General features: G+C 38.0%; 1 protein-coding gene across 3 annotated transcripts; it reads left to right on the top strand.

Annotated features, from left to right (window-relative positions):
* Positions 1–1,524: 1,524 nt before the first annotated feature.
* LOC142854844 (guanylate-binding protein 1-like) lies at positions 1,525–23,917 on the top strand. Of its 3 annotated transcripts, none has more exons than XM_075981189.1 (15): positions 1,525–1,624; positions 4,562–4,770; positions 6,526–6,653; positions 7,578–7,687; positions 7,913–8,112; positions 8,464–8,706; positions 9,527–9,807; positions 10,569–10,781; positions 11,179–11,281; positions 12,660–12,853; positions 14,617–14,710; positions 16,362–16,555; positions 17,520–17,622; positions 18,646–18,839; positions 23,658–23,917. In XM_075981189.1, exons 1-15 carry the CDS (start codon positions 1,608–1,610, stop codon positions 23,766–23,768), a joined length of 2,394 nt encoding a protein of 797 aa, XP_075837304.1. In that variant the 5' UTR covers positions 1,525–1,607; the 3' UTR covers positions 23,769–23,917. The 3 variants fall into 3 exon arrangements, with proteins under 3 accessions (XP_075837304.1, XP_075837305.1, XP_075837306.1); XM_075981190.1 differs by lacking the exon at positions 23,658–23,917 and adding an exon at positions 23,413–23,533; XM_075981191.1 differs by lacking the exon at positions 1,525–1,624 and adding an exon at positions 3,964–3,987.
* Positions 23,918–25,583: the final 1,666 nt, after the last annotated feature.

The raw sequence follows: 25,583 nt of genomic DNA, 5'->3' as shown, positions 1-25,583 counted from the left end.
TTACAAACTAGATCTTGCTGGTGAAAGGTAAATGATAAAGATTGGAGCCAAGATATATGATCAGACATTATAAAGCAACAAAAAAGTCAACAAACTAAGAGTTGAGTTTTGGAAAAGATCAACAAAAGTGACAACCCCATATCAGGCTTAGGAAAAATAAAAAATTTAAGATGAAAGTGGTGTTGTATCTGAGAATGACACAAAAACTATTTATAAGTGAGTAGTATCAAAAAGTACAAGTTGCTGTGTGGTGGTGGCACACACTTTTAATTCCAGCACCTGGGAAACTGAGGCAGCTTATCTCTCTGAGTTTGAGGTCAGCCTGGTCTACAGCTAGTATCAGGATATCCAGTTCTGCACAAAGAAACTCTGTCTCAAAAAAATTGCTTGGGAGATGAAGAAAGAGTTGCCTCAGATCATTGATTGTGTGTACTAGTCTTTTTCTATTATGAAATCAAAGCATCGGACATTGGGTGCTTCATAAAGTAGAGAAGTGTGACATCAGGCAGTCTCATGGTTTCAGCAGGTTACGTCATGGTAGGATTGCCTAAGGAAAGGGAAGTTCCCAAGGTGAGAGGAGGTCATGGAGATTCTGGAGAGGTCTATGATGACTTTCCACTAGGCTCTATGTTTTACCAGTCATACATGACATCACTTTCCATCACCACAAGGAAAGAATAGACCTTGTGACACACTAGCCATTCCCAAATGCTGGAACCACACTCACCAGAAATAGAGTTTCTGTGACAGAGAAGCAGAGACGGAGAAGATGCAGGCAGAACTAAAGTACCAGATTTCTTCCACTCTTACCACAGATATAGCAAATCTTATTGGAAACTGACTATATCCTTTCTGGGAAAATACAGTTTTAACACGACTTGTCATTTTTTGCAAAGATATTGGATAATGCTTTCTGCAAAATAAGTGAATAAATATTAAGCAAGCTAAATGAGTTTGAAGTAGATTCAATAACAGTGAAGATAAAATGTTAAGAAAGGATAAAAATTTGAATAAAATTGTAAAACATCATTGAGAAAAATATTCATGTAATAATCCACCATTGCAGGCCTAGAAAAACTTCCAGTACACAGAGCCCATGCTGACTGAGCTGGCTGGAAGGAGTGAATGAAGTAGAAGGTTTCGGGTATTTAGCAGGGTGGCAGACATGCCCTTTCCCTCACTAACTAGTTCTGAAAGAAGATTCAGTCACACCAGGAGGTTTATTTTAGGCAACTAGATTTACAAAATAATATCCTGCCTCCTCATCTCAGATGATTACCCAGGCCCCCAACCTTCAGAGTCCCTGCCTATATAAAAAGAATCCATATCTAACAGACAGTTGTCAAAACACAAGTGGTTACAAAGGTCTCTTCCAAGCAAATGTTTGACAGGCCTGGCTGAGAAGTCCTGACAAACCCTCCCACTGGCTCAGCTACAGAAACTACTTTTATGATAGTTGATTCACTGCTGTGAAGGAAGCACTTTCATTCTTATATTCTCCTCATCTATTAAGAATGTTGCTGTGCATTTGATCAACCTCATTCAGAGAAAGTCTCACAGCCTTGGAGAAGGAAATTAGAGACTAGCAGGGAAGCCAGTCTATCACCATGAACAATAAGAGGAGGTAAGGAGGCTCACTTGTCTTCCCAGCTCTGGGGAGTTCTACTTGGAGACATGGGGTCTATTTTGTCAAGAAGGAGACAAGAAGGTTTTGTTTGGGTCACTGAGACATCATCAGAGTCAGAATGGGCATCAACTAAGCACAGGATCGGGTTATATTAGGAGGGGTGTTATCAGGGTGAATAGTCCCTGTATGTAAGTATTGGGCTCAAATTCAGCTGGAAATGCTGAAACGATGCTACGATGCTTGCTCTTCTCTGTGTTCACATTGTCTCTATTGAGTGGGAACACAATTAAATGACCATGGGCATTGACATTCCTTGCTCTGTCTTGTCCCTGCTGCAACTGAAAGTCTCTTCATGCATTGTTTCCATGAAGAAGAGAAATAAAAAACTAAATAATATATAACAATAAATGATGCAAGGCAAACAGCCACAGACACTGTGGAAGCAGAAAGAAAACTCCGGGACCCAGAGGGAAAGAAGGAGAGCAAGATAGCATGCTCCCTGCCACATAAATGAACTTGGCTTTTAAGTGGATTTCCTCTTTCATTGGGCAGACTCATTCTTAAATCCCATACCTTACCTCTCACTTACAGGATTCAGACTTGCATTTCATTAAAAGGCTTCCTCCAAAGAATCCCATGCAGTGCAGGACTAGGGGTAGTGTCTCGGCTGGCTTACTTTGCCCCCACCCATTCAGATCTTTAGAAAGTTGTTCCTAGAAGCCCCTCCCTTGAGTTTCTGGCGAGGCACCAGCTTCATTCATCAATTCTCTCTCTCCGTTGTTAACTCTTACCTCTGCATCCTCTACTCCTTCCCCCTCTCCATTTTCTTTTCTTTCCTTTACCAAGCAGGAAAAAAAAACATACAAACAAACCAGGAAACCTAAAAATGGGCCACAGGAAACAGCCATTTTCTTTGAAATACTTCTTACTGTTGTTGGTCTGCTCCATGATTTTTAGTCTTCTGGTCACTGTTGTTCTAAGCTTCCTTTGGTGTTTTAAATGTGGCACTTGGATCCCTCCCTATTTAGGTTACCTTACTAGTGAAGATTCAGAGCACTGCTCTGACACATAACATCTTAATTGGCCAAAACACAAAACAAAAACAAAAGACCCACAACTCTTACTTTTAACAGATAAAGGAATAATATATTGTTTTGAAACTAAATATTGTGATGTTAACTACTTCAATTCAATATCTAGTATAAATTTTAAAATTGGAATCCAAAAGGAAAATTCTCTCATGATGAATTTAAAGAAAGAGTTGAGTTGTTAGCATTGAATTTTAATAATTTGCAAGGACACAGGTGCGGGTCATCCCAAATACCAGGTTCCAACAGGGTAATAGTTGCATAAAGTTTTATTACAGAACAAAAGAAAAATCATAGATGAAGATGTGTTCAAACATATTTCCGGAAGCAACATGTAGGTCACTTAGAGCACAGTAAGGAAACAGTCCTCAAATGCTCTCTGACTACATTCTCACCCTTTGGGTGGTAGAAGCCAGGGCTCCGTTTGTACATTTCCATAAAAGATCATACCTGATAGGAGGATCTTAGGTCAAACACAGAGAAGGACAATAATTGTGATCTTGAGTCTGAGGTAACAAAGATAATTTGGCTCTGGGTCTTCTGCGTTCCAGCTCTCGAAAGTCACTGAAATTCCCATCAATTAGTCAAGCTTTTGTAGAATGTTAACTGAAGTATATTCTTTTTTCTGGGACCCTCCTTCACACCCACCAAGTCCTTGGAAGAGTTTCTAGTCCAGGATGACCTGTTTCTGAAAAATATGCACAAATAAATTGTGCTGATTTCATTCCTGGAGCAGCAACAGAAGGTTCCCTGCACATGTTCAAGTTACTAAAATGTTCATAAGAGCTAGAAGGAGGGAAAAATACTAAACATCTGTGTAGATTATTATCCAGTGAAAAAATAAGAAAAATGGAGTCTTCATGAGTGTTTTTACTCAATGAAAGAAGTAATGGCTAATAAATACATATTGAATTGTTCACGTGTAGTCTAGGTCAAAATAAGTTCACCTGATGCTAGATTTAGAGAAATGCTGTTTTTAAGAATTTTTAATTGTTTCATTTATCTATTTACTTTATGTGTCTTTGTGTATGGGGTGTGAACATGTCATGGAGCATGTTTGGAAACAAGAGGACAACTCGTGAGAGCCAGTGTTCTCCTGCCAGCACATGGATCCTGGGGACTGAGCTCAGGTTGTCCTGATGGACACTGAGCACCTTTACCAGCTGAGCCATCAAACCAGCCCCCAAGAAAGGCATTTTTTATTGGTTTTTTTGAGACAGGGTTTCTCTGTGTAGCTTTGGAGCCTGTCCTGGCTCTCGCTCTGTTGCCCTGGTGAAAGTCTATTTTTTAAAAAGATAATTTTCTAAATAGAATTTTAAAAATATTTTTCAGCCCTGAAAAAAAAGCCACATAGGTAGCATTATATAGACTGAACGGGTTGTATTTAAGAATGCATACATACATACACATAAACATATATGCACACAATAACTAGTGAAAAGAGAGGCCGTGAATTTGAAGGACAGTGTGTGGGTGGGGTAGTTATATGGAAGGATTTTGAGGGAGGAAAGGGAAATGAAAATATAATTCAATTATAATCTAAATAATTAAAAATAAAATTAATAAGAATGTTTTTAATAAATTATGTTTCCTATTAAATATCTACCATAAAACTTAAAGTTAGAATCTAAAAGGAATATCCCCCATGTTAACTTAAAAATTAAGATTTGATTTGTTAATAGTTGAATTTTGAAAGTTCATTAGTACTCTCATTTTATTCAACTTCTTGGATATGTGTCCAGATTTTCCCTTACTGCTTCGACAATACTGTGCAATACTCTGTGTTGGAGGGTGACTCCACCTTCTAAGAAGGAATTTCTAATTTATTCCTCCTCTTCCCTCGAAGACAAGGAGCCCCAATGGACATGTTTCTAAAGGTCCACATGCCTGGGCCTGTGTGTCTCATTGAGAATGCAAAAGGACAGCTGAGACCAAATCAGAAGGCACTGGAGATCCTGTCGGCCATCACACAGCCTGTGGTGGTGGTGGCCATTGTGGGTCTCTACCGCACGGGAAAATCTTACCTGATGAACAAGCTGGCTGGGAAGAAATCGGGTGAGTGCCACCAGCAATGTCTTACAGAGTCCCCATATTCAGCCACACTTGGAGCCTCTGTTGTGAGGAGGAAAGGTAGAGGAGATGGATTCTGAAACCTAATCTCCTACTCAAAGTTAGACTTTTTATCTTCATTCTGTTTCAGGAAGTCAGTCAGTTCCATAACACGCTTTACTATCTTCAGTTCCATTTTGAAGGCAGAAACCATTCCTATCCTAGAAAGTGAGAAAGCGTTAGTAACAATAATTAAATTAAACAATAATCTGTAGAACATAATAAAGGCTGGGCCAAGAAGAGGGCTCAGCAGGTAAAAGCTCTTGCTGCACAAGACAATCTGGATCCAATAACTAGAAAGGTGAAGGACAGAGCTAAATCTACGAAGCTGTCCTTTGACCACCAGACATGCTGTGACACAGCACCCAAACATACGTGATGCATACACAGACACACACACAATGATGATGATCATTTGTAAATTAATAAGCCCATGAAGTAATAGTGAGTTTCCTTTGATCTTTAAACTTTTAAAAACATTTCAAATTGAGTTAGAAATTATTATTTTCATGAATAAACAATATAAAATTAACTCTTCTAATAATTTTTAACTGCAGTTCTATATCATTAAACAAATTCACATCATTGTGCAATCATCACATAAATCTATTTATATATTTCTATATGTATATATATTATATTTTCCTCAACACAAACTAAGTGCCCATTATAAAAAAATGATCCAGTCCTCTAGTTTCCATCACTGTTCTATAATCTGTTTTTATGGATTTGACCCTTAAAGCAAAATATGAAGGGAGTAAGGGCTGTGGTGCAGAGCAGGAATCCCAGCACTCAGGAGGCTGATGTGGGAAGATCACTTGAATCCTTTAGTTCCACCACAACTTTGTTAACCAAGCAAGTTCCTTGTCACAAAAAAATGGACATTCATCATTTCATGTAATATTGATATTTCAAAAGTATTCGGTCCTCCAAACTTTAAACATGGAACATGTAATTGTGTTTTCTGAATTTTTTTTCTAAAAACAACTTGTGTGTTTCAAATCTGTGTAGATTTGTCACCTTCTAGATGAAGTGTATTCCCAAGTAGTTTATTCTTTGGATAGAATTCTAAGTGGGATTTCTTAATTTTGCACACATTATTATTGTAGTTATAATTATTATATATTATTATACTTATTAATTGTCAGTGTGTAGAAAAAGAGCTAATTATGGAAATTACAGACATAATTTTGTGTGCTGTAGCCATACTGAATTAATTAATTATATTCAAAATTATTCTCTGGGAAATTGAAAGGTTTTAACATATAATCCTTTCCAGTTTGGTTACCAGATATTTCTGTTTTTTCCCCTAATTACTCTGGATAACACTTTAAGTACTGTACTGGACACCAGTGTCCAAACTAGGCACATTTTTTTTCTCTTTTATGATCTTACATGAAAAACTTTTCAGCTTTTACTGTTGAGTATAATGTTGGCAGGTGTTTTCATACATGGCATTTCATATGTTTGCATTAAGAAATTCTTCTAGTTTGTTGAATATTATTTTCTTAATGATAACAGCTGAATATTTTCAAAGTATTTGGCGTTATGATTTTTGCTATTTCTCTGGTTGCAAGATCAGTACTAGCTTTGGTTTCAGTGAGCTCTACTGGCTTGAGTTGCCCTCATATTTACATCAGTTTTCTGAAATAACTGCAGCTAACTCTCCGTTCACTGAGTCCTCTCTTCTACATGTCACAGGCTTTGCTCTGGGCTCCACAGTGCAGGCTCATACAAAAGGAATCTGGATGTGGTGTGTGCCTCATCCCCACAAGAAGGACCACACACTGGTACTGCTTGACACCGAGGGCCTGGGCGATGTTGAGAAAGTAAGGACTGAGAGTTCAATTTGCAGTACAGACCCTAATGACTAAATATCTTGTAATTTTTAAATAAGGGCTTGAATTTACTGTAACCTCATGTAATTAACTTTAGCCAACACTAATAAATAGACTCACAGAAAAGCAGAGTGGTCAATCTGCAGTATCCCAGCAACTGACTGGCTGTGACCTAATCCTGGTACCCCACCTCATGAAGGTACCAAGGATAAACTCAGTGTCTTGTATCCTACCCTAATCAGAACTTCAGTTACAAATTTGGGTTTGAAGACAAATGACTGTGTTTAAACAGAAACCTTGTTCCTAAATCTGAGTCTTCATTTTTAAACTTCCATTAACCTCAACTTTCTGATCCATCAACTGAATAAAATAAATAGGTTATCTACCTCTCTTATGAAATGTCTTTGAATATTTAATAAAATAAATAATTTTTCCTGTATGTAATGATTGTTCAAGAATAATGTATAATGGCCTAGCTCAGTCCCTTATTGTTGACAAGCTTTGGCAAAGCCCTATTTTCTATTTCCAGAAGTAGAAGAAAGAATTAAATGAGATTTCAAAATAATAGCCACAGATTTTATGAATTACATGAAAATAAATCCTATCATTACCAATGGGTGAAATACTTAAATCTACAGTGTATTTGAAGTTTTAGAATATCTGCTAGCATCCACTGTCTAACAATTGCCTATCAATGATCAAAAGAATGTCTTCAAAGAATAAATATAAACCAAAAACTTAGCAAAAATATTCAACAGACTTTTGTTTAGGGTTGTCTTGTGTAGGTTTGTAAGACAGCATCAGTTTTGCTAACCACTCTGCTAAACATCCAATTAAATCAGCACACTTTGGTCACTGTTTGCCTGAAAACTGACAGAAGAAAAACTCCTGACCTGTGTGTGTTCGGACTCCCAGGGTGACAACCAGAATGACTGCTGGATCTTTGCTTTGGCTATACTTCTAAGCAGCACCTTTGTGTACAACAGTATGGGACCCATCAACCAGCAGGCCATGGACCAACTGCAGTATCCTTTCTGTGATGGAGAGCATCCTAGCCTGGGAATGCTGTAAAGTCAGTGTTGACAGATAGGAGACAGAATAACCCCAGCACAAGGGGAGACCTCCTATACCAACTAATAAGTTCACCCTTGAGTCAGAACACGGCAAAGTCATACGTGGGAATGGGTGACCAATGTGAGGTAAGAAGACTGGGGACCCTGCTCATTCATCACTTTTCCTTAGCCACCCAGCTATGTGACCGAGCTGACAGATCGGATCAGATCAAGGGCCTCACCTGACCAGGAGGACGAGGTGGAAGACTCAGCTGAGTTTGTGAGCTTCTTTCCTGACTTTGTGTGGAGCCTGAGAGATATGACCTTGAAATTGGAAGTAAATGGAGTCCGCGTCACAGCAGATGAGTACCTGGAGAATTCGCTGAAGCTCAAGGAAGGTACAGAGATTGATACCTGTAGAAACGCCAGAAATTTATATCCTTTTGGAATGCTTATATTCAGTTTTTCACCTTTATGCTTCTGGCTGATCCTAAGAAGCAATTCTTATTTACCATCTATCAACAGAAGCAATATTAGCTATGTTAACTTGCAGTTTCTTTGGCTGCCATTTTCCAAGTGCTGTTATCAGATTGCATTCACCTCTTTGCTTACTCCACTGCTCATGTTACAAAACTGCACAAAATCCGGAACGATAGCATAGAAAGAACATTTATTTTAAGACATTCTTAAAGGACAAACTAATTCTTCCCCTAGCTATTCACTTTTCTTTGTAAACATTATTTCCCCAGGTACCTGCAAAGAGGTTGAAAAATACAACTTGCCCCGACTCTGTATTCGAAAGTTCTTTCCAAAGAAGAAATGTTTTATCTTCTATCCACCCACTGAGTGGAAAAAGCTTTCCCTGCTGGAATCTCTGCAAGAAAATGAAATAGATTCTGATTTTTTGCAGCAAGTAGCGGAATTTTGTCTGTACATCTTTAAGCATTGCAAAGCCAAAACTCTTCCGGGAGGCATACCTGTCAATGGCCCACGTGAGTCCCCATCCTAGTCTTCCACCCCCTTCAAGATGAAGGGAGAGAGAAACATTCACAGATTCAGCTTCCAGAAATGTAGGGGCTATGACTCTGGATGTTAAATTCTAGATGCTTTAAACTGATCTACTAGATTTTAATTAATTAAACCTTTAAGTGCAATAGGTAGTGAAAACCTAGATTAAGTAAGTTAAGCAAGTTAAGTTTCTGCAATGTTTGTTTCTCAGTATGCAGCCACAACATGCATAGTCATTTAAATTAAATAAAAAGTAAGTGAAATTAATTGACTATTAAGGGAAAAAATTAGACTATCTTGCCTTATATTCATGATTACTCTTACGAAAAACAGAGCCAATAAACAATTGGTTCCCCTTAGAAAGTTCTATAAAGCAACACTGAGGTAGAATTTGACATGGAAGAACATTTTTGGATGACAAAAATATTACTTTTCCACACATTCTTAACTAACGATTCCCAAAGTGATATAAAAGACTTCCTATATTCTAGCAAGTGGTTCTCAACCTTCCTAATGCTGTGCTCCTCATGTTATGGTGACCCATACAATTATTATTGTTGCTGCTTTGTAACTGTAATTTTGCTACCATTATTAATTTTAAGCATATATCTGATATTTCCAATGGTCTTAGGGGACCCCAGAAGGGTCTCAGTCCACAGGTTGTGAACCACTCTGAGAAGTCTTCTTCTAAACATGTTGGAGGACTGAGATATCCATGTTCAATGAACAGTGGCCTGCTTTATCTTTTCCTTAGAGCAGAATGTTCTACCTCAGTGGATGTCATCATTTGCTCTCTATTTACAGGACTAGAAAGCCTAGTGCTGACCTATGTTGACTCCATCTGCAGTGGAGATCTGCCCTGCATAGAGAACGCAGTCCTGGCCTTGGCAAAAATAGAGAACTCGGCCGCAGTGCAAAGGGCCATTGCCCACTATGACCAGCAGATGAACCAGAGGGTGCAGCTGCCCACAGAGACCCTCCAGGAGCTGCTGGACCTGCACAGGGCCAGTGAGAGAGAGGCCATAGAAATCTTCCTCAGGACTTCCTTTAAAGATGAAGACCATGCATTTCAAAAGGAACTGGGGGTAACTTCCTCGTATGTTTATATGGATTAATGTTGTGTAATGCAAATTAGTTATTAGGCAATGAAATGAGTGGGTTTTGTTTGTTTGTTTGTTTTGTTTTTTGAGACAGAGTTTTGTTAGAGCCTGTCCTGGAACTAGGTCTTGTAGACCAGGCTGGCCTCAAACTCACAGAGATCCACCTGCTTCTGCCTCCCGAGTGCTGGGATTAAAGGTGTGCGCCACCACCGCCTGGCTATGAGTGTTATTTTTGAAGGAAACTATAAACTTTGTATCTTTTAAAATGGTGACAACTTCCTTTTTAGGATTATAATACTCAAAAGAAACAAATTTTAAAACTATGGACTCATAGTTTAAAATAATTTTATGATAATCACCTTTAGTTTAAGTGCATATAATTTATCATCAATGCTTTAACCAAAGTATATACTTGATTAGACCAGTTTTCTTTCATTTGGCCCAAAGAGATGAACGTTGGTTTTAGTCGTGTCCTTGGGTTTATGCTTTGTTTCCTCCATTCCACCCATAGCAACTGTCAGTCAAGTTTAGAAGCAATGTTTGCACATTAGGTTTGGCGCAAACCTCTGATCATCATTTCTAAAAAGGAGGGGATTCATAAGAAGGTCCAAACTCAAAGAAAGGCCACAGATTTCCTTAGTTATCATCAAGTATCTGGAGAAAACAAGCTTTTGGGGAAACCCTTATAGAAATTCTGAACCCCGTGAATATTCTTTGGTACTTTTACACCCATTTTCACACTGCAGTCTCAGCTAGAAGAACGGTGGGATGACTTCTGTAAACGCAATCTGGAAGCATCATCAAACCGTTGCCAGGCATTGATTCAGAATATCTTCAAACCCCTCGAAGAAGGTGTGAAGCAAGGCACTTACTCTAAGCCAGGAGGTTATGGCCTCTTCGTTCAGGAAACACAGAGACTGAAGAAAGAGTACTATGGACAACCAAAGAAGGGCATACAGGTAACCAAGTTATTTATCAGTGTGCTCTACCACTGCAGACACGCCTCCTTGATGCGAACATTCAGAAAATGTCACCTACTCATCTGATTGATGATTTGTTTTCAGCTCTACATTCTGGCCATTACACCTTCATATCTATATCCTCTGACCTGTTTTCTCCTTGAGGGCCTTATTCCTCAGCGTGTTCTGCCCATGTAAGCCCACAAGACTATCCACTCCAGCTCATACACCTTAGTCTACACAGAATCACTTTCTCCCAGACCAACCAGTGGTTGCCTTGGATGGTTTGCTCATTCCTGTCATAAGAAATCTTAGTTGAGAAGAACAATTCTTGAGAATAGTAGGGAGACAGATGGACAGATTTCCTCCCACTAACTTCTGTTCTCCGGACTCTAAGGCTGAAGAAGTTCTACAGACATACTTACAATCCAAGGAGGCTGTTTCTAATGCCATTTTACAGACAGATCAGAGTCTGACTGAAAAGGAAAAGGAGATTGAAGGTAAGAAATGAGCCAAAAAAACCATAAACCAAAAACCAAATTACTTACAAAATCTTGTAAGAGTTTAGCTATTTGCCTGTCTTAAAATAGTAACTCTTAAACTGAAACAAGAGTGAGAAGACAATCTTATCCCCAAAGCCCTTTCTGACCATGGTACACACGGTCGCTGATGTTGCACATGGTCACTGGTTTTATGGTAGCAGGTACCTCAAAAGCAAGATAGCCTTGAGATAGCCTTCTTATCAAATAGTGATCAAAATAAGGGGCTACAGAGATATATCCGTGGTTAAGAGCCCTGGATGCTCTTCTAGAGGACCCCAGTTTGATTTCCAATACCCTTGTAGTGGTTCCCAACTGACTGTAGCTCCATTACAAAGAGTGCCCCCTTCTGGCCTCCACAGGCAACAGGCATGCACATGGTGCAAAGATAAGCATGTAGACAAAACATCCACACACATAAAATAAAATGAAACAGGCCCAGAACCAGAGTTATGACTTGGCTCACTCTAACATCCACCCTATCTGTTGGAGCATGTGAAGGGACCTGAGCCGCAGACCCAACAGGATTTCCACAAAACAAGACAACAGGATTCCAAGAACATGAAGGAGAGCCCAGCATCAATAGTGTAGTAGAAACCAGCTGCCTTGAACCAGACCAATGACTCTTGAACACTTGCAAGTAAAGATAAAGAACAATGGGGTTTACTGTGTGACTCAGTGTGTCCTACTGTAGCTTCCATGATGAGATTTTTAATTTTTTTGCTTTAAAAAAAATTTTGATTTTTCTTTCTTCCCCTCCTTTTTGTCTTAAATTTTGTTTTATCTTGGGGGGCGGGATACAAGGATGGAAGGTGTATGGGAAGGAACAGGAAAATGAATGGGATCAAGATACATGATGTAAAAGACACATAGAATAAATAAAAAGGGGGAAAAGAAAAACAAATCAAAAATTAATAGTAATAACCAGAAACTATGGAAGAAAGAAAGAAGTATTATTCTCTCCTCCAGGGAGGACCACTGTGACAGAATGCCATAGACAGGTACCACAGGTAAAATAAACGTATTTCTCACAGTTCTGAAAACCAATAATTCAGAGTCTGGATTATAGGATTATTAAGAGTGCTCTCTCCAGTATCCTGAATGTCATCCCACTGCACCCTAGCAGGGTGGGAGACTGAACTCTGGTTTTCTTATCTTCCTACAACAGCACTGTGCTCCTATGGGGGTCCCATCCTCACAATTGTCTAAGTCCAACTGCCTTGCCAGAGTCATGCCTCACTATATCATCACACTTCAACCTATGAGTCCACAGAGAGCACCAGTCCTTGGTGCCTTCTCATTGTGGACCCACGTTAAAGTTATTTCCCCTCTTTCTCAGTGGAGCGTAAGAGAGCTGAATCTGCTCTGGCTGCTGCAAAACTGTTGGAGGAAACACAGAAGAAGAATGAGAAGCTGATGGAACAGAAAGAAAAAAGCTATCAGGAACATATGAGACAGTTGACTCAGAAGATAGAGAATGACAGAATCCAGCTAAAGGCAGAACAAGAACGGACATTAGCTATTAAACTTCAGGTACTTACTTATATTTATCCTCCAGAATCTATAACAGAAACCACTCTGTAGTGGGCTAAACAACCACATGTTATAAGGAATTCTCCAGTTCATATTCTATAGCAGCCCCTTCAGTTTCAATGTGCCCACAACTCTACATTGATAGCTGTCCAAAGCCACTTGCTCACATGAGAAAAAACAACAGTCCTATGAATACCATTTTTTTGAATCACTAAAAACAACAGCTATCCACAGACAGACATTGTACAAGCATTTTACAAGCTGTATTTTATGATTTAAAATCCATTCAAAATTAAAATTTAAAAACATTTGGAATAATAAAGCTCTAGTTTACACATTTAAGTTTTCATATTTTAAAAAATGAGAGAGATCAAATGTATATTGGCACAAGGGGCCCCATGGGAACCTCCAAACATCAAAGGCTTTTGCCAAGGATATTGGTTACTCTCCACAACCTGATGGCAAGGCTCTATTGCTGAAGACAACCATATAGAAGAATAAAAATGACAATGGGGTGGATAGGTGTGTCCAAATGAAAGGTGGGAAGTCATGAAAAACAATGTGATCAACACACAATATGGATTTGTATAAAAGTGTGTTTGTGTAACATAGTAGCACATACAATGAGTACGCACAACGAAGGTTTTAAAAATCATTAAATTAAATTAAACAATTAAAAGAGGCCAAATTAGGAACTGCACTGGAGTGCTGATGGTGCGTATGGTTCAACAAAGAGTTGTCATACAGCAATTCTACAATATGTGCAGTTTTGATTGATTTCTCAATTGAGGAAAAGTAATGTGAGCAGTTCTAAGTAAATGTTGTAGGCTAGGTCTCACACAACTATGTGAGGTTTGGGCAAGTAACTTTATGTTTCTGTTACATCTGTATATCTCTGGAAGCAGCCATAGTAGAAAGACACATCCCCAATTGACACAGTCTTCCAACACCTTTCTGTTCATAGCCACTCCTCCAAGTATAGTTGTGTCTAAACGTCAGTTCAGAAATTACTGGAGACCATATCAGTCCTTCAGGTCCACAACTACTATTTCTTACTCTACATATGAAATCTGGAAGCTTATTTCCCTTTATTCTGAGAGTCACAGACTTAAATATCCATTATTTTTCTGTGTATAGAGTTGTCTGTCAGTGATTATGAAGCAATAATTGCAAGATCCTCATGGATGGAGGTCGTGCTAAAGTCCATTATTTTTAGTGAATAATAATGAAAGAAATGTCTGTATGTATTAAAGGAAGGAGCAATTAAAATAAGTTTGTCCACAGTTGGTAGAGTCCAGATTACTGGGAACTGTCAATAGAGAAGGGTAAGTGTTGTGAAAACAAAAACTATACTATATAATCGCAAGTCGATAGAAATGTTGTCTGGATTTAGGTGTAATGACTAAAAATTCTCATCGATCCACAAATCTGAAGGTAGAATTTCAGATAAAAACTTTTTCAGGGAATATATATATATATATTATATTCAGGGAATATATTATATATATATATATATATATATATATATATATATATATATATATATATTACATTTGGTCAAATGAAAAAGTACCAGGGATTGTCATAAGGGTTGAGAACTCAAGAGATGGATGGGTATGGAAACTAACAAACAAATTTAAGATTGAATACCAAAGTCTTGAGGAGTTACTGAATTTTTCAAAAGCACTAATTTGGAAATTATTTGGTAGGTTTTGTTGTCTTGTTCCATTTATGCAAAGCTAACTATTCTCTTTGCCTCCTAGGAGCAGAAACAGTTACTCCAAGAGGGGTTCCGAGAAGAGAGCAGAAAGCTTCAAGAAGAGATGAAGAATGTGGAGAAGAGATACAAAGAAAAAAGTATCTTTTTTTGAGAAAGGGTTTCTCTGTGTATCTCTGGCTGTCCTGTATCTTTGTAGAGTAGGCTGACTTTGAACTCACAGAGATCTGCCTGCCTCTGCCTCCCTGAGTGTTGGGATTAATGACGTGCACCACAACCTAGCTAAGCATTATCTTTTATATGATAAATAGAATATAAAAGTACATAGAACAGGATTTGCAAGAGGACTTACCACTTAATAGGTGCTTCCTGTGAAGCCCGGAGACCTGAGTTCAACCACCAGAGCTATGTAAAAGTGGAAAGAGAACACAGACCCCATACAGCTGTCCTCTTACCTTCACCCATGAACAGTGGCACGTGTGTGCCCCTGCTCTCCACAAGCCATACACACATGCAATAATAATAAATAAAAATTTAATACATAGGGCAGGAGTTTCTATTTAGAACACTATCTGATCAGGGAACAAGTTAATCATGAATTTGGGTATCTAACCACTCCCATGACTTTACATTAGAAATTTTGACACTTATAAAACATCACTGAGCCATGATTCATGGCATTTTTATCATCGCCAAGTCACAAGTTGTGGCATTTATACCATCTCTGAACTATGTCAGTAAAATGAAATTACTTGTGAAACCATTTTCCACCTTAAGTTTTTCATTTCATTTCTAACTGTATTATATGCACTAATTAGCATAACCTGTACTGACCCCTATGTTTGAATTATCCACCATTTTTGTTAGAGATGCCATGAATTATGTAACTAAGGGACATGACAGGAAAGAGATGGCTGCCAGGAAACTTGTGACAGTTTTTTCTTCTCTATCTGAATAAGAACTTAGACTCTTCACCTCTGTGCTCTCGCTCCCTTTTATGCGCTGAATAGAGAACACTTTAGGTATTATTGAGTATTCCTCCTGACAAGCCACAGATGATACATGGTTATATATAACAGAAAGCTCTGGGGCTGGAAAAATGACTCACTAGTTAATAACCCTGGTTGTTTTTCTAGAGTACTGGTTCAATTTCCAGTCCCACATGCTAACTCATACTGATCTGTAATCCTCATTCTAGGGGATCCAGTTTTTCTTCTGGCCTCTGTAGGCACAAAGGATGCACATGCGCAGAAAAATATTCAGGCGAAGATATCCATAGGCACAAAGTAAAATAATAGTTCTTTTTAAATTAAAGGGAAGTACTTTTTAGCCATCAGTGCCAGATCACAATGCTTTCAGTGTGTGGCTTATATACAAGTGGTGAAAACTGTTAACACTTAGATATTGAATTCAGGGAGAGCCATAGAAACACACACACACACACACAGAGAGAGAGAGAGAGAGAGAGAGAGAGAGAGAGAGAGAGAGAGAGAGAGAGAGAGAGAGAGAGAGAGACAGAGGACAATATTAAATCAACTCTCTATAAGCCTGTTTGGAGTTAGTAGATATCTTCAGATATAGGTCTGCTTGGAACAAATAAAACAAGGATAGATTTCCACTCCCCAAACCAATAGCTCAAATGATGGGCTTTGTTAGAGGCACCCTGGTCTCTCTAAGGGAAATACTGGTACCACAGAACTCCATGTACCCAATTGTAAACTACCAAACCGGTGTTGGCAGAAGGAGGCATCCTGGCAATCCTACAGTTTTTTCCTTTCTTATCCATCACAGTTGATCACATGGAAGCTGAATCTTCAAAGACTAAAGTAAAAATAATGGAAGAAATGCAAAGAAAATATGATCAGCTGATGGAAAATAAAGACAGGAATCACCAGGAATATGTGCGACAGTTGATAGAAAAGATGGACAAAGACAGAGCTCAGCAAGTGGCAGAGCAAGAGAAAATGATGACTCGTATGCTCCAGGTATTCTGTTGTGTCATCCCAACATTCTCACCCACTGGCAGGAATAAAAGATGCTGATTAGAGGTTAGTGCAGTTGGTCTAGGTGAAGGACGATTGTAGGCAAACACTCCACTACAGTTTTATATCCTTTGTATCTGTATCATAGAAAATCTGCAATCGCTAAAGGCCTCTTACTGGTAGACTGTGCTCCCTGGAGCTTGCATTATTCTTTCACTCATGAAATAGCAGCAGGTGATCACCAAGCCCTGTACAAAAAGCCGATAATGCATTGTATATTATACTCACATCAAATGATACAGAATAGCTTACCTTTTCTTACAGAAAAATTATGGTTGTAGGTGAAATAAGAAAGTGCTGTGCCAAATATAATGGGGAAACACCTAGCACATATTTTTTGCCTAGTGGAATCCATAATGATTTTGTCTTTGTTGAAACACATGGAGGAAATGCTCTCTTCATTATTTTACTCTATCTGCTTTCTGGGATTCCTCTAAATCTAAAGTTCTTTATGGTGGCCCAGAATGGCACTCTGGGCAACTGTAGTCCTAGTCTCTTTAATTTTATTTCCTTATTATCAATAATTTCATCAGGATTTCATGACCTAGAAGGGGGAGTTGGAAGGAGAAGGGAGCATGATAATCATACACAATTGTGTTCCCTATTGAGTCAAGGATCCCTAAGGAGAACTCAACAGCAGCAATACTTCAGGGCCTCCATGAAAGAGCCTCTTCTGATAATTAACCATGAAGAAGTACTTGAAAAATAATTCCAAAGACAGAAACCTCAAGAGAAAGTAACATGCCCCGAGACAAGATAAAATAGGAGGCTAGCTTAAAAGAGAGTTTCAAATCTGATTAGGATGTTAATTTGAGAAGCAGAAGAGAAAGTTATAGACAACTTTGTGAAACAGTTTCTGTGAGGTCATTTTATTTTGTGCTTCTCTAACCATTCTCTTCCTCCCTAGGAACGAGAGCTGCATCTCAAGGAAGAAATCTCTGAAGAGAGAAGAAAACATCAGAAGGAGATTCAGAATATAGAGGCAAAAAACAGAGAAATACTCCTAAAAAGTATTAGAATCTGCTCTTGTGCAATTGATATTTCCTTGTCCCATACTGTCACCAGGGCTCACGTGCAATGATCAACTCCCTCACAGGAATCAATAGCTTTGAAAATGAACGTATCATGCTTGTATACACTCTGGTCCATAAACATTGAAAAAATGAATATGGTGTATGAAGACAAGGGTTGTTACTAAGGCGATTTCTTTGATGCTCATTACTAAAGCTGTTGATTTTCCTCTTCATTTTATTGCTAAAGGTTTTAAGGATGCTTAAGTGCATACTATATATCAAGTCATTATGTTTCCTTTAGACAAAATATAAATTTTATAATAAGAAATATTTTAAATAGGGAGCTATTGTGTGGTCTAATTAAGTTAGATTAGTTTTCCTCATCCACAGACTACTTCTAGACCCCTGTTCTGATTTAAGATTTTACTCACACTGTTGAATCCAGTAGGAATGACATGAACATAGACAAAATTAGATGCAAAGTAAATAAAGGAACTTTATTGGCCCTACTAAGTATTAGGGTTCAGTAAATGACACTCCACCACATTTAAAAGAAAATGTTTCTTTTTGAATTTTAAACTTTATTTTACATTAGTTGTGTAAAACAATGGGTTTTATTAAATTGCCCTTTGAATGCTTTGTCACCTGAATTAGCCTAGATTCAGTGGGTAGCAGCTCCATGGTGGCTATTCAAGATGAGGCTTGTCCCAGTCAAAAACAAGTGTGTAGAGCATCCAGGTTCCCTGCCAATGAAGTCCAAGGGTAACCAGTGCCTTCTCCTTGATGCTGGCTCAGTTACATCATGTTTTCAGACGATAGCAAACTGAGCAAAGATGTGTCTTCACCCTTGAAAATCACACCTGGCTTAAGAAAATGTATCAGAGGAGCTATGGTCATTCCAGAAGAAATACCAGCCCTAGAAATTTCCCACATAAAGAGTCAACATGAAAACACATCGGAGGGAGGGGGGAGCTACACACTGATCCTACATATATTTTTCTGTTTTGTTTTTATTTTCAGTGGAATCTGCACAAGCTCAGTCCTCAGAGAACACAATAAAAATGTTGAAGGAAATGAATGAGGTGAATCTGAAGATTATGGGACAGAAAGAAAAAGCTTTCGAAGATTATTTGAAACAGTTGACTGAGAAGATGGAAGCAGATACAGAGAGGCTAATGAAAGAGCAAGAGGAGATCTTGACTAATAAGCTGCAGGTAATTCCTTGTGACATCATAATTTTCCCACTCAATGACCAGTGATAAAAGTCATTGATTGATGGTTAGTACACATGATTAGGTGAAGGATTTTTTCTGTGTAGACACCTTCACCTTTGTGTCTGAATTAGCCTAGATTCATTGGGTAGCAGCTCCAAAGGCTAATTACAAAAAGATTATGCTCCATGACTCAGGAATCATTGTACCTCTCAAAATATATAAGCAAATAATTAAAATTTCTACAAAAAGTACTTTAGCCACAATAAGTATTGCTTCCTTAAGAGCACAGTGCTCATCTATTATTTTTTTTTATCCCATTGCTTGTTCTACATAGTGTCTCTCTGTGTAGCTCAGGCTAGACTGACACTTGAGATCTTTACCCCTTAACATCCCAAATCTGACATTACAGCCTTGTACCACTCTACTGGCACTGACGTCATTTTTCTACTGAAAAATTGTCAATCCTCAAAGTTAGAAAGTGTTCTGACATACAATTCCTGGGTGAACATCTTGCATGATCCTCTTACCTAGTAGGGTCCATGGTGGTTTTGTTTTTGTCATCTCTATAGGAAAGCACCCTAAAAAGCAATTTCAACTACCTATGGCCTTAGTAGCACTGATTATAGGCACTTCCCTGTTTTCCTGGCCTTGGCTCTGAGTCACAGTATGCACAAATGCACTCCCAGAACACCTCATTACTTTATTCTTTGTGCTTCCAACAAAATCTTACAGGTCTATATAAGATTTCACAATCATGTTTCTTTCCTTAATCTGGAAACCACACATCACTGTTCTAAAGGCTTGTTTATTATCTTATTTACATATAGGAGATGTACGTTGTTAGAAACTTTGAAAACAAAGTTTTAAAGATCAAATTTTAAATATGGAGTAAGAGGTTGAATACACAGTAACAGCAATACACAGTAGCAGAGTAATATGGATGATGAGGAAATGGATATATAGTAAAGCAGTGTGATGAGGAGGAAATGGATATATAGTAAAGCAGTATGATGAGGAGGAAATGGATATATAGTAAAGCAGTGTGATGATGAAATGGATATATAGTAAAGCAGTGTGATGATAAGGAAATGGATATATAGTAAAGCAGTATGATGAGGAGGAAATGGATATATAGTAAAGCAGTGTGATGATAAGGAAATGGATATATAGTAAAGCAGTATGATGAGGAGGAAATGGATATATAGTAAAGCAGTATGATGAGGAGGAAATGGATATATAGTAAAGCAGTGTGATGAGGAGGAAATGGATATATAGTAAAGCAGTGTGATGAGGAAATGGATATATAGTAAAGCAGTATGATGAGGAGGAAATGGATATATAGTAAAGCAGTGTGATGAGGAGGAAATGGATATATAGTAAAGCAGTGTGATGAGGAAATGGATATATAGTAAAGCAGTATGATGATGAGGAAATGGATATATAGTAAAGCAGTGTGATGAGGAAATGGATATATAGTAAAGCAGTGTGATGATGAAATGGATATATAGTAAAGCAGTGTGATGAGGAAATGGATATATAGTAAAGCAGTGTGATGAGGAGGAAATGGATATATAGTAAAGCAGTATGATGAGGAGGAAATGGATATATAGTAAAGCAGTGTGATGAGGAAATGGATATATAGTAAAGCAGTGTGATGATGAGGAAATGGATATATAGTAAAGCAGTATGATGAGGAGGAAATGGATATATAGTAAAGCAGTATGATGAGGAGGAAATGGATATATAGTAAAGCAGTATGATGAGGAGGAAATGGATATATAGTAAAGCAGTGTGATGAGGAGGAAATGGATATATAGTAAAGCAGTGTGATGAGGAAATGGATATATAGTAAAGCAGTGTGATGATAAGGAAATGGATATATAGTAAAGCAGTATGATGATGAGGAAATGGATATATAGTAAAGCAGTGTGATGAGGAGGAAATGGATATATAGTAAAGCAGTGTGATGAGGAAATGGATATATAGTAAAGCAGTGTGATGAGGAAATGGATATATAGTAAAGCAGTGTGATGATGAGGAAATGGATATATAGTAAAGCAGTGTGATGATGAGGAAATGGATATATAGTAAAGCAGTGTGATGAGGAAATGGATATATAGTAAAGCAGTGTGATGAGGAAATGGATATATAGTAAAGCAGTATGATGATGAGGAAATGGATATATAGTAAAGCAGTGTGATGAGGAGGAAATGGATATATAGTAAAGCAGTGTGATGATGAAATGGATATATAGTAAAGCAGTGTGATGATGAGGAAATGGATATATAGTAAAGCAGTATGATGAGGAGGAAATGGATATATAGTAAAGCAGTGTGATGAGGAGGAAATGGATATATAGTAAAGCAGTGTGATGAGGAGGAAATGGATATATAGTAAAGCAGTGTGATGAGGAAATGGATATATAGTAAAGCAGTGTGATGAGGAAATGGATATATAGTAAAGCAGTATGATGAGGAGGAAATGGATATATAGTAAAGCAGTGTGATGAGGAGGAAATGGATATATAGTAAAGCAGTGTGATGATGAAATGGATATATAGTAAAGCAGTATGATGAGGAGGAAATGGATATATAGTAAAGCAGTGTGATGATGAGGAAATGGATATATAGTAAAGCAGTGTGATGAGGAAATGGATATATAGTAAAGCAGTGTGATGAGGAAATGGATATATAGTAAAGCAGTGTGATGATGAAATGGATATATAGTAAAGCAGTGTGATGAGGAAATGGATATATAGTAAAGCAGTGTGATGAGGAGGAAATGGATATATAGTAAAGCAGTGTGATGAGGAAATGGATATATAGTAAAGCAGTATGATGAGGAGGAAATGGATATATAGTAAAGCAGTATGATGATGAGGAAATGGATATATAGTAAAGCAGTGTGATGATAAGGAAATGGATATATAGTAAAGCAGTGTGATGAGGAGGAAATGGATATATAGTAAAGCAGTGTGATGATGAAATGGATATATAGTAAAGCAGTATGATGAGGAGGAAATGGATATATAGTAAAGCAGTGTGATGATAAGGAAATGGATATATAGTAAAGCAGTGTGATGATGAGGAAATGGATATATAGTAAAGCAGTATGATGAGGAGGAAATGGATATATAGTAAAGCAGTGTGATGAGGAGGAAATGGATATATAGTAAAGCAGTGTGATGAGGAGGAAATGGATATATAGTAAAGCAGTGTGATGAGGAAATGGATATATAGTAAAGCAGTGTGATGAGGAAATGGATATATAGTAAAGCAGTGTGATGAGGAAATGGATATATAGTAAAGCAGTGTGATGATGAGGAAATGGATATATAGTAAAGCAGTATGATGAGGAGGAAATGGATATATAGTAAAGCAGTATGATGATGAGGAAATGGATATATAGTAAAGCAGTGTGATGAGGAAATGGATATATAGTAAAGCAGTGTGATGAGGAGGAAATGGATAGACAGTAGCAGAGCAATACTTTGATAAGGAGAGTAGATAAAACATTTCAGATGATAAAGAAGAAAGACTGCTAAAGCTATGAGGTACCACACTGAAGAAATGAAAACGTGGGCTCGAGAGATGGATCAGAGCATTAAAGTGGTTGCTGTTCCAATATAAGGAGCTGAATTTGAACCCCCAGAACCTGTGTATAAGCAGGGTGCAATACCACAAATTCCTATGTTCCCAACACTTTTACGGGGAGATAAAAAGCACAAACAAGAGAATCTTTAAAATTCACAGGCCAAGCCTGGAAATACAGAAGAAAAACAACAGAGGGATCACGTCTCAAAAGGGTGGAAAGTGAGAAACTACACAATGGTTATCCTCTAACCCTGTGAGAGCCACACATTCTCTCTCTCTCTCTCTCTCTCTCTCTCTCTCTCTCTCTCTCTCTCTCTCTCTCTCTCTTTCTCTCTTCCTCTGCTTTTTTCTCTTACTTTTTCTCTCTCTCCCTTCCTTTCTATCTCTCCCACTCCTCTTCATCTCCTTTTCCTTCTCCCCCTCTCAAACACACACACTCACAAACACACACATTCACACTCATGAGTGTGCACACACACCCTACACATAAAACAGACACAACACTAAAAGATACATTTAAAAGTTTTAAAGGGTACTTTCTTGGCCATTATTGAAAAAATGCAGTTATCTTAGTCTTGGCTAATTACTTATATTAACAGTACAACTTACAGGTTTCATTACAGCATTTTCATAATTAATTTTCATAATTGCATATGACCAGATTTGATGGCATTCTGCTGATCTTTAATGACCCTCGTTTTTCCCCTAGATTTTACCCTTTAATTATGTGTTCTTATCTCCCCTCTCTGGATTCCACATGAAACAAAACAAATTTCTTTAGTTTGACTTATGTCATTTCTATTCACTTACATGAAAATACTATAATTTAACTCTCATTTAAAACTGAAAAAGATATATATATTGATATATAGATATAGATATATATAATTTTTTCATCTATTAAAGAACATCCAATCTGGTTGTATAATTTAGCTTTGGGGGCAGTGCATAATAATCATGAGGATACACTTTCTTTGTAGTATGTTGACTGTGATTCTTTTGGATATATATGCAGAAGTTACAGAGTTGAATATGATGGACATTCTCTCCTCCTTCAGTTTAACTTCGGTGGAGGTACAATAATTTAAATTACATTCCAACCAACAGGTTATGCGGTCTCATATCCCTTGCATCCTCACTGATGTCCCTTTTCCCTGGATGACAGATATTCTTACTGGGATGATATTACCCTGTGCAGGTTTCAGTTTCCAGTTTCTCTTTTTAGGAACAAGAAGAAAGTTTTAATGAAAAACTCAGGAAACAGAACAAAAAGCATGAGGAAGAAATAAGGACTATTAAGATGAAAAAGAAGAATTCTGATTGTTCCATGATGTGAAGAGTGTTTGCATGCTGACCTCCTTCTTTACTCTCTCCTTTCAGGGCAGAATCTTATTGATATGCTTGAAACTGTCTTACTTTCATAATTAAATATTCTTCAAAATAATAAAGATGTCAAAGCCTAAGAACATATGATCTTTGTACAATTGAGTATAATTATTTGGTATCATTGTAAAATTTCCATAGAACAATGAGAAGGGTGTTGAGGTTACAAGAGTAAGTTTACACATGCCATGTTTATTGATAGAATTAATTATCAATATAATGCTTGAGAGAGTCTTTGTAGAAATCCTGTAACTCAATTGTGAGTGGATTTTCAGTTTGTGGCAGAGGTGCACTTAAAATGTCCCCCCACATGCTCGTGTGTTTGAACCATGGTCGACAGTTGCTAATACTGTTTTGAGAGGTTGTGGAACATTGGGGAATGGAGCCTAGACTAGGGTGTGGATCTGGGAAGGGAGGAGGCTGCAGACTTGTAGCCCAGACAGCCCCTTTCATAGCCCCTCTGCTTCCTTGTCAACTGAGATGTGAGCCAACATCTGCTACAAGCTCTCACAGCACCTCCTGCTGCTTGGCTTCCTTCATATGACAAATTGTATGTCCTCAGATGATGATCCCAAATCAACCTCTATGTAAGTAACTTCTAGTCAGATATGTTATCATCGCAATAAAGAAATGTAACTAACATAGACCATTGTTAACATAGAACCTAGAATTGTGGCTGTGCTTTCCTGAAGCTTATGCTTTTTTGTTGGACCAAAGTTAAGAGTTTCTAGCTGCAGGCTAATGAAGACCTGGGACACCAGAAGCAGAGTAAGACTTGAGCTACTATGAAGGAAGTGGGGAAGAACAGAATGCATTAGAAATGTAGGTGTTGAGACTGCTTGGGTTGCAGGAAACTATGCTGAATCAGGCAGAGGTAGGGGCTATAGCAGTTGGACTGGTGTATGAAGCAGAAGAGTCCCACTGTCCTGGTTAGGTGACCATGTGGTCAAGGTAAGAGAGCAAGCTTCCATAGCTTTCCCGTAGGCTCAGCCAAGAGTGTGCCTCACAGCACATTGTGTGCCCCTATTGCCTTCAGCCTCCATTAGTTCCCTCAAGAGAGTAAAAGGAGTTCATTTCCAGGACAGAAGCACTATTTCTCACCGTCTTCATCAGCATCCGGCTGCAGTCATTCTCACCTTGTGTTTTAGTTTCACTTCTGTAGCCAAGGAAGGTATCTAGCAAATAAGTAGATGAAGACTGCATAATTTTATGATCCATTAAGGCCATAATGTGCTACCCTTGCACACCCACCAGGGGAGAAAAGGTAGACAATGACATTTTGTGTGATTATCTGGGGGATATACTAGTATGTCGCAATTTAGAAGAGCATGACAGTGTCTACTGGTGTTGTACACAATCATTCCAGTGGCCAGTGCTCCTGGACACACTCAAGAGAAACTTGTATACGGTGAAATATGATTCACATAAGAATTTATAACAACTTTAAAAAATTAGACAGGGTTTCACTGTGTAGCCCTGACTGGCTAGGAAATCCCCATGTAAACTAGTGACCTCAAATTACAGAGAACAAATTTACAGGTGCTTCTGTGTGCCACTATACCTGATCAACAAACCTTTTCTTAATTGTTGAAAACTAAACGTAAGCAGGTACAGTGAGCCATACCTGTTGCTCTAGGAGACCATGAGGCTGAGACAGGAATAAAGGGAGTCAAGGCCATCTCTGGCCACATACTCAGGCCCCAGAAAGCAAAAAAGAAAGAAAGAAAGAAAAAAAAGAAAAGAAAAGAAAAACTAGAAATGGAGAAAG

The sequence above is a fragment of the Microtus pennsylvanicus genome, chromosome 7, assembly GCF_037038515.1.
Source record: "Microtus pennsylvanicus isolate mMicPen1 chromosome 7, mMicPen1.hap1, whole genome shotgun sequence".
In the NCBI taxonomy this organism is placed as follows: Eukaryota; Metazoa; Chordata; class Mammalia; order Rodentia; family Cricetidae; genus Microtus; species Microtus pennsylvanicus.
Note: the sequence above shows the minus strand (reverse complement) of the source record. Positions and strands in the feature narration are given on the sequence as shown.

Coding starts and splice junctions, on each gene's coding strand:
- LOC142854844 (XM_075981189.1), top strand. Junction 7,688..7,912: donor CAGGCCATGGACCAACTGCA/GTATCCTTTCTG, acceptor TTAGCCACCCAG/CTATGTGACCGAGCTGACAG. Junction 9,808..10,568: donor CATTTCAAAAGGAACTGGGG/GTAACTTCCTCG, acceptor TTCACACTGCAG/TCTCAGCTAGAAGAACGGTG.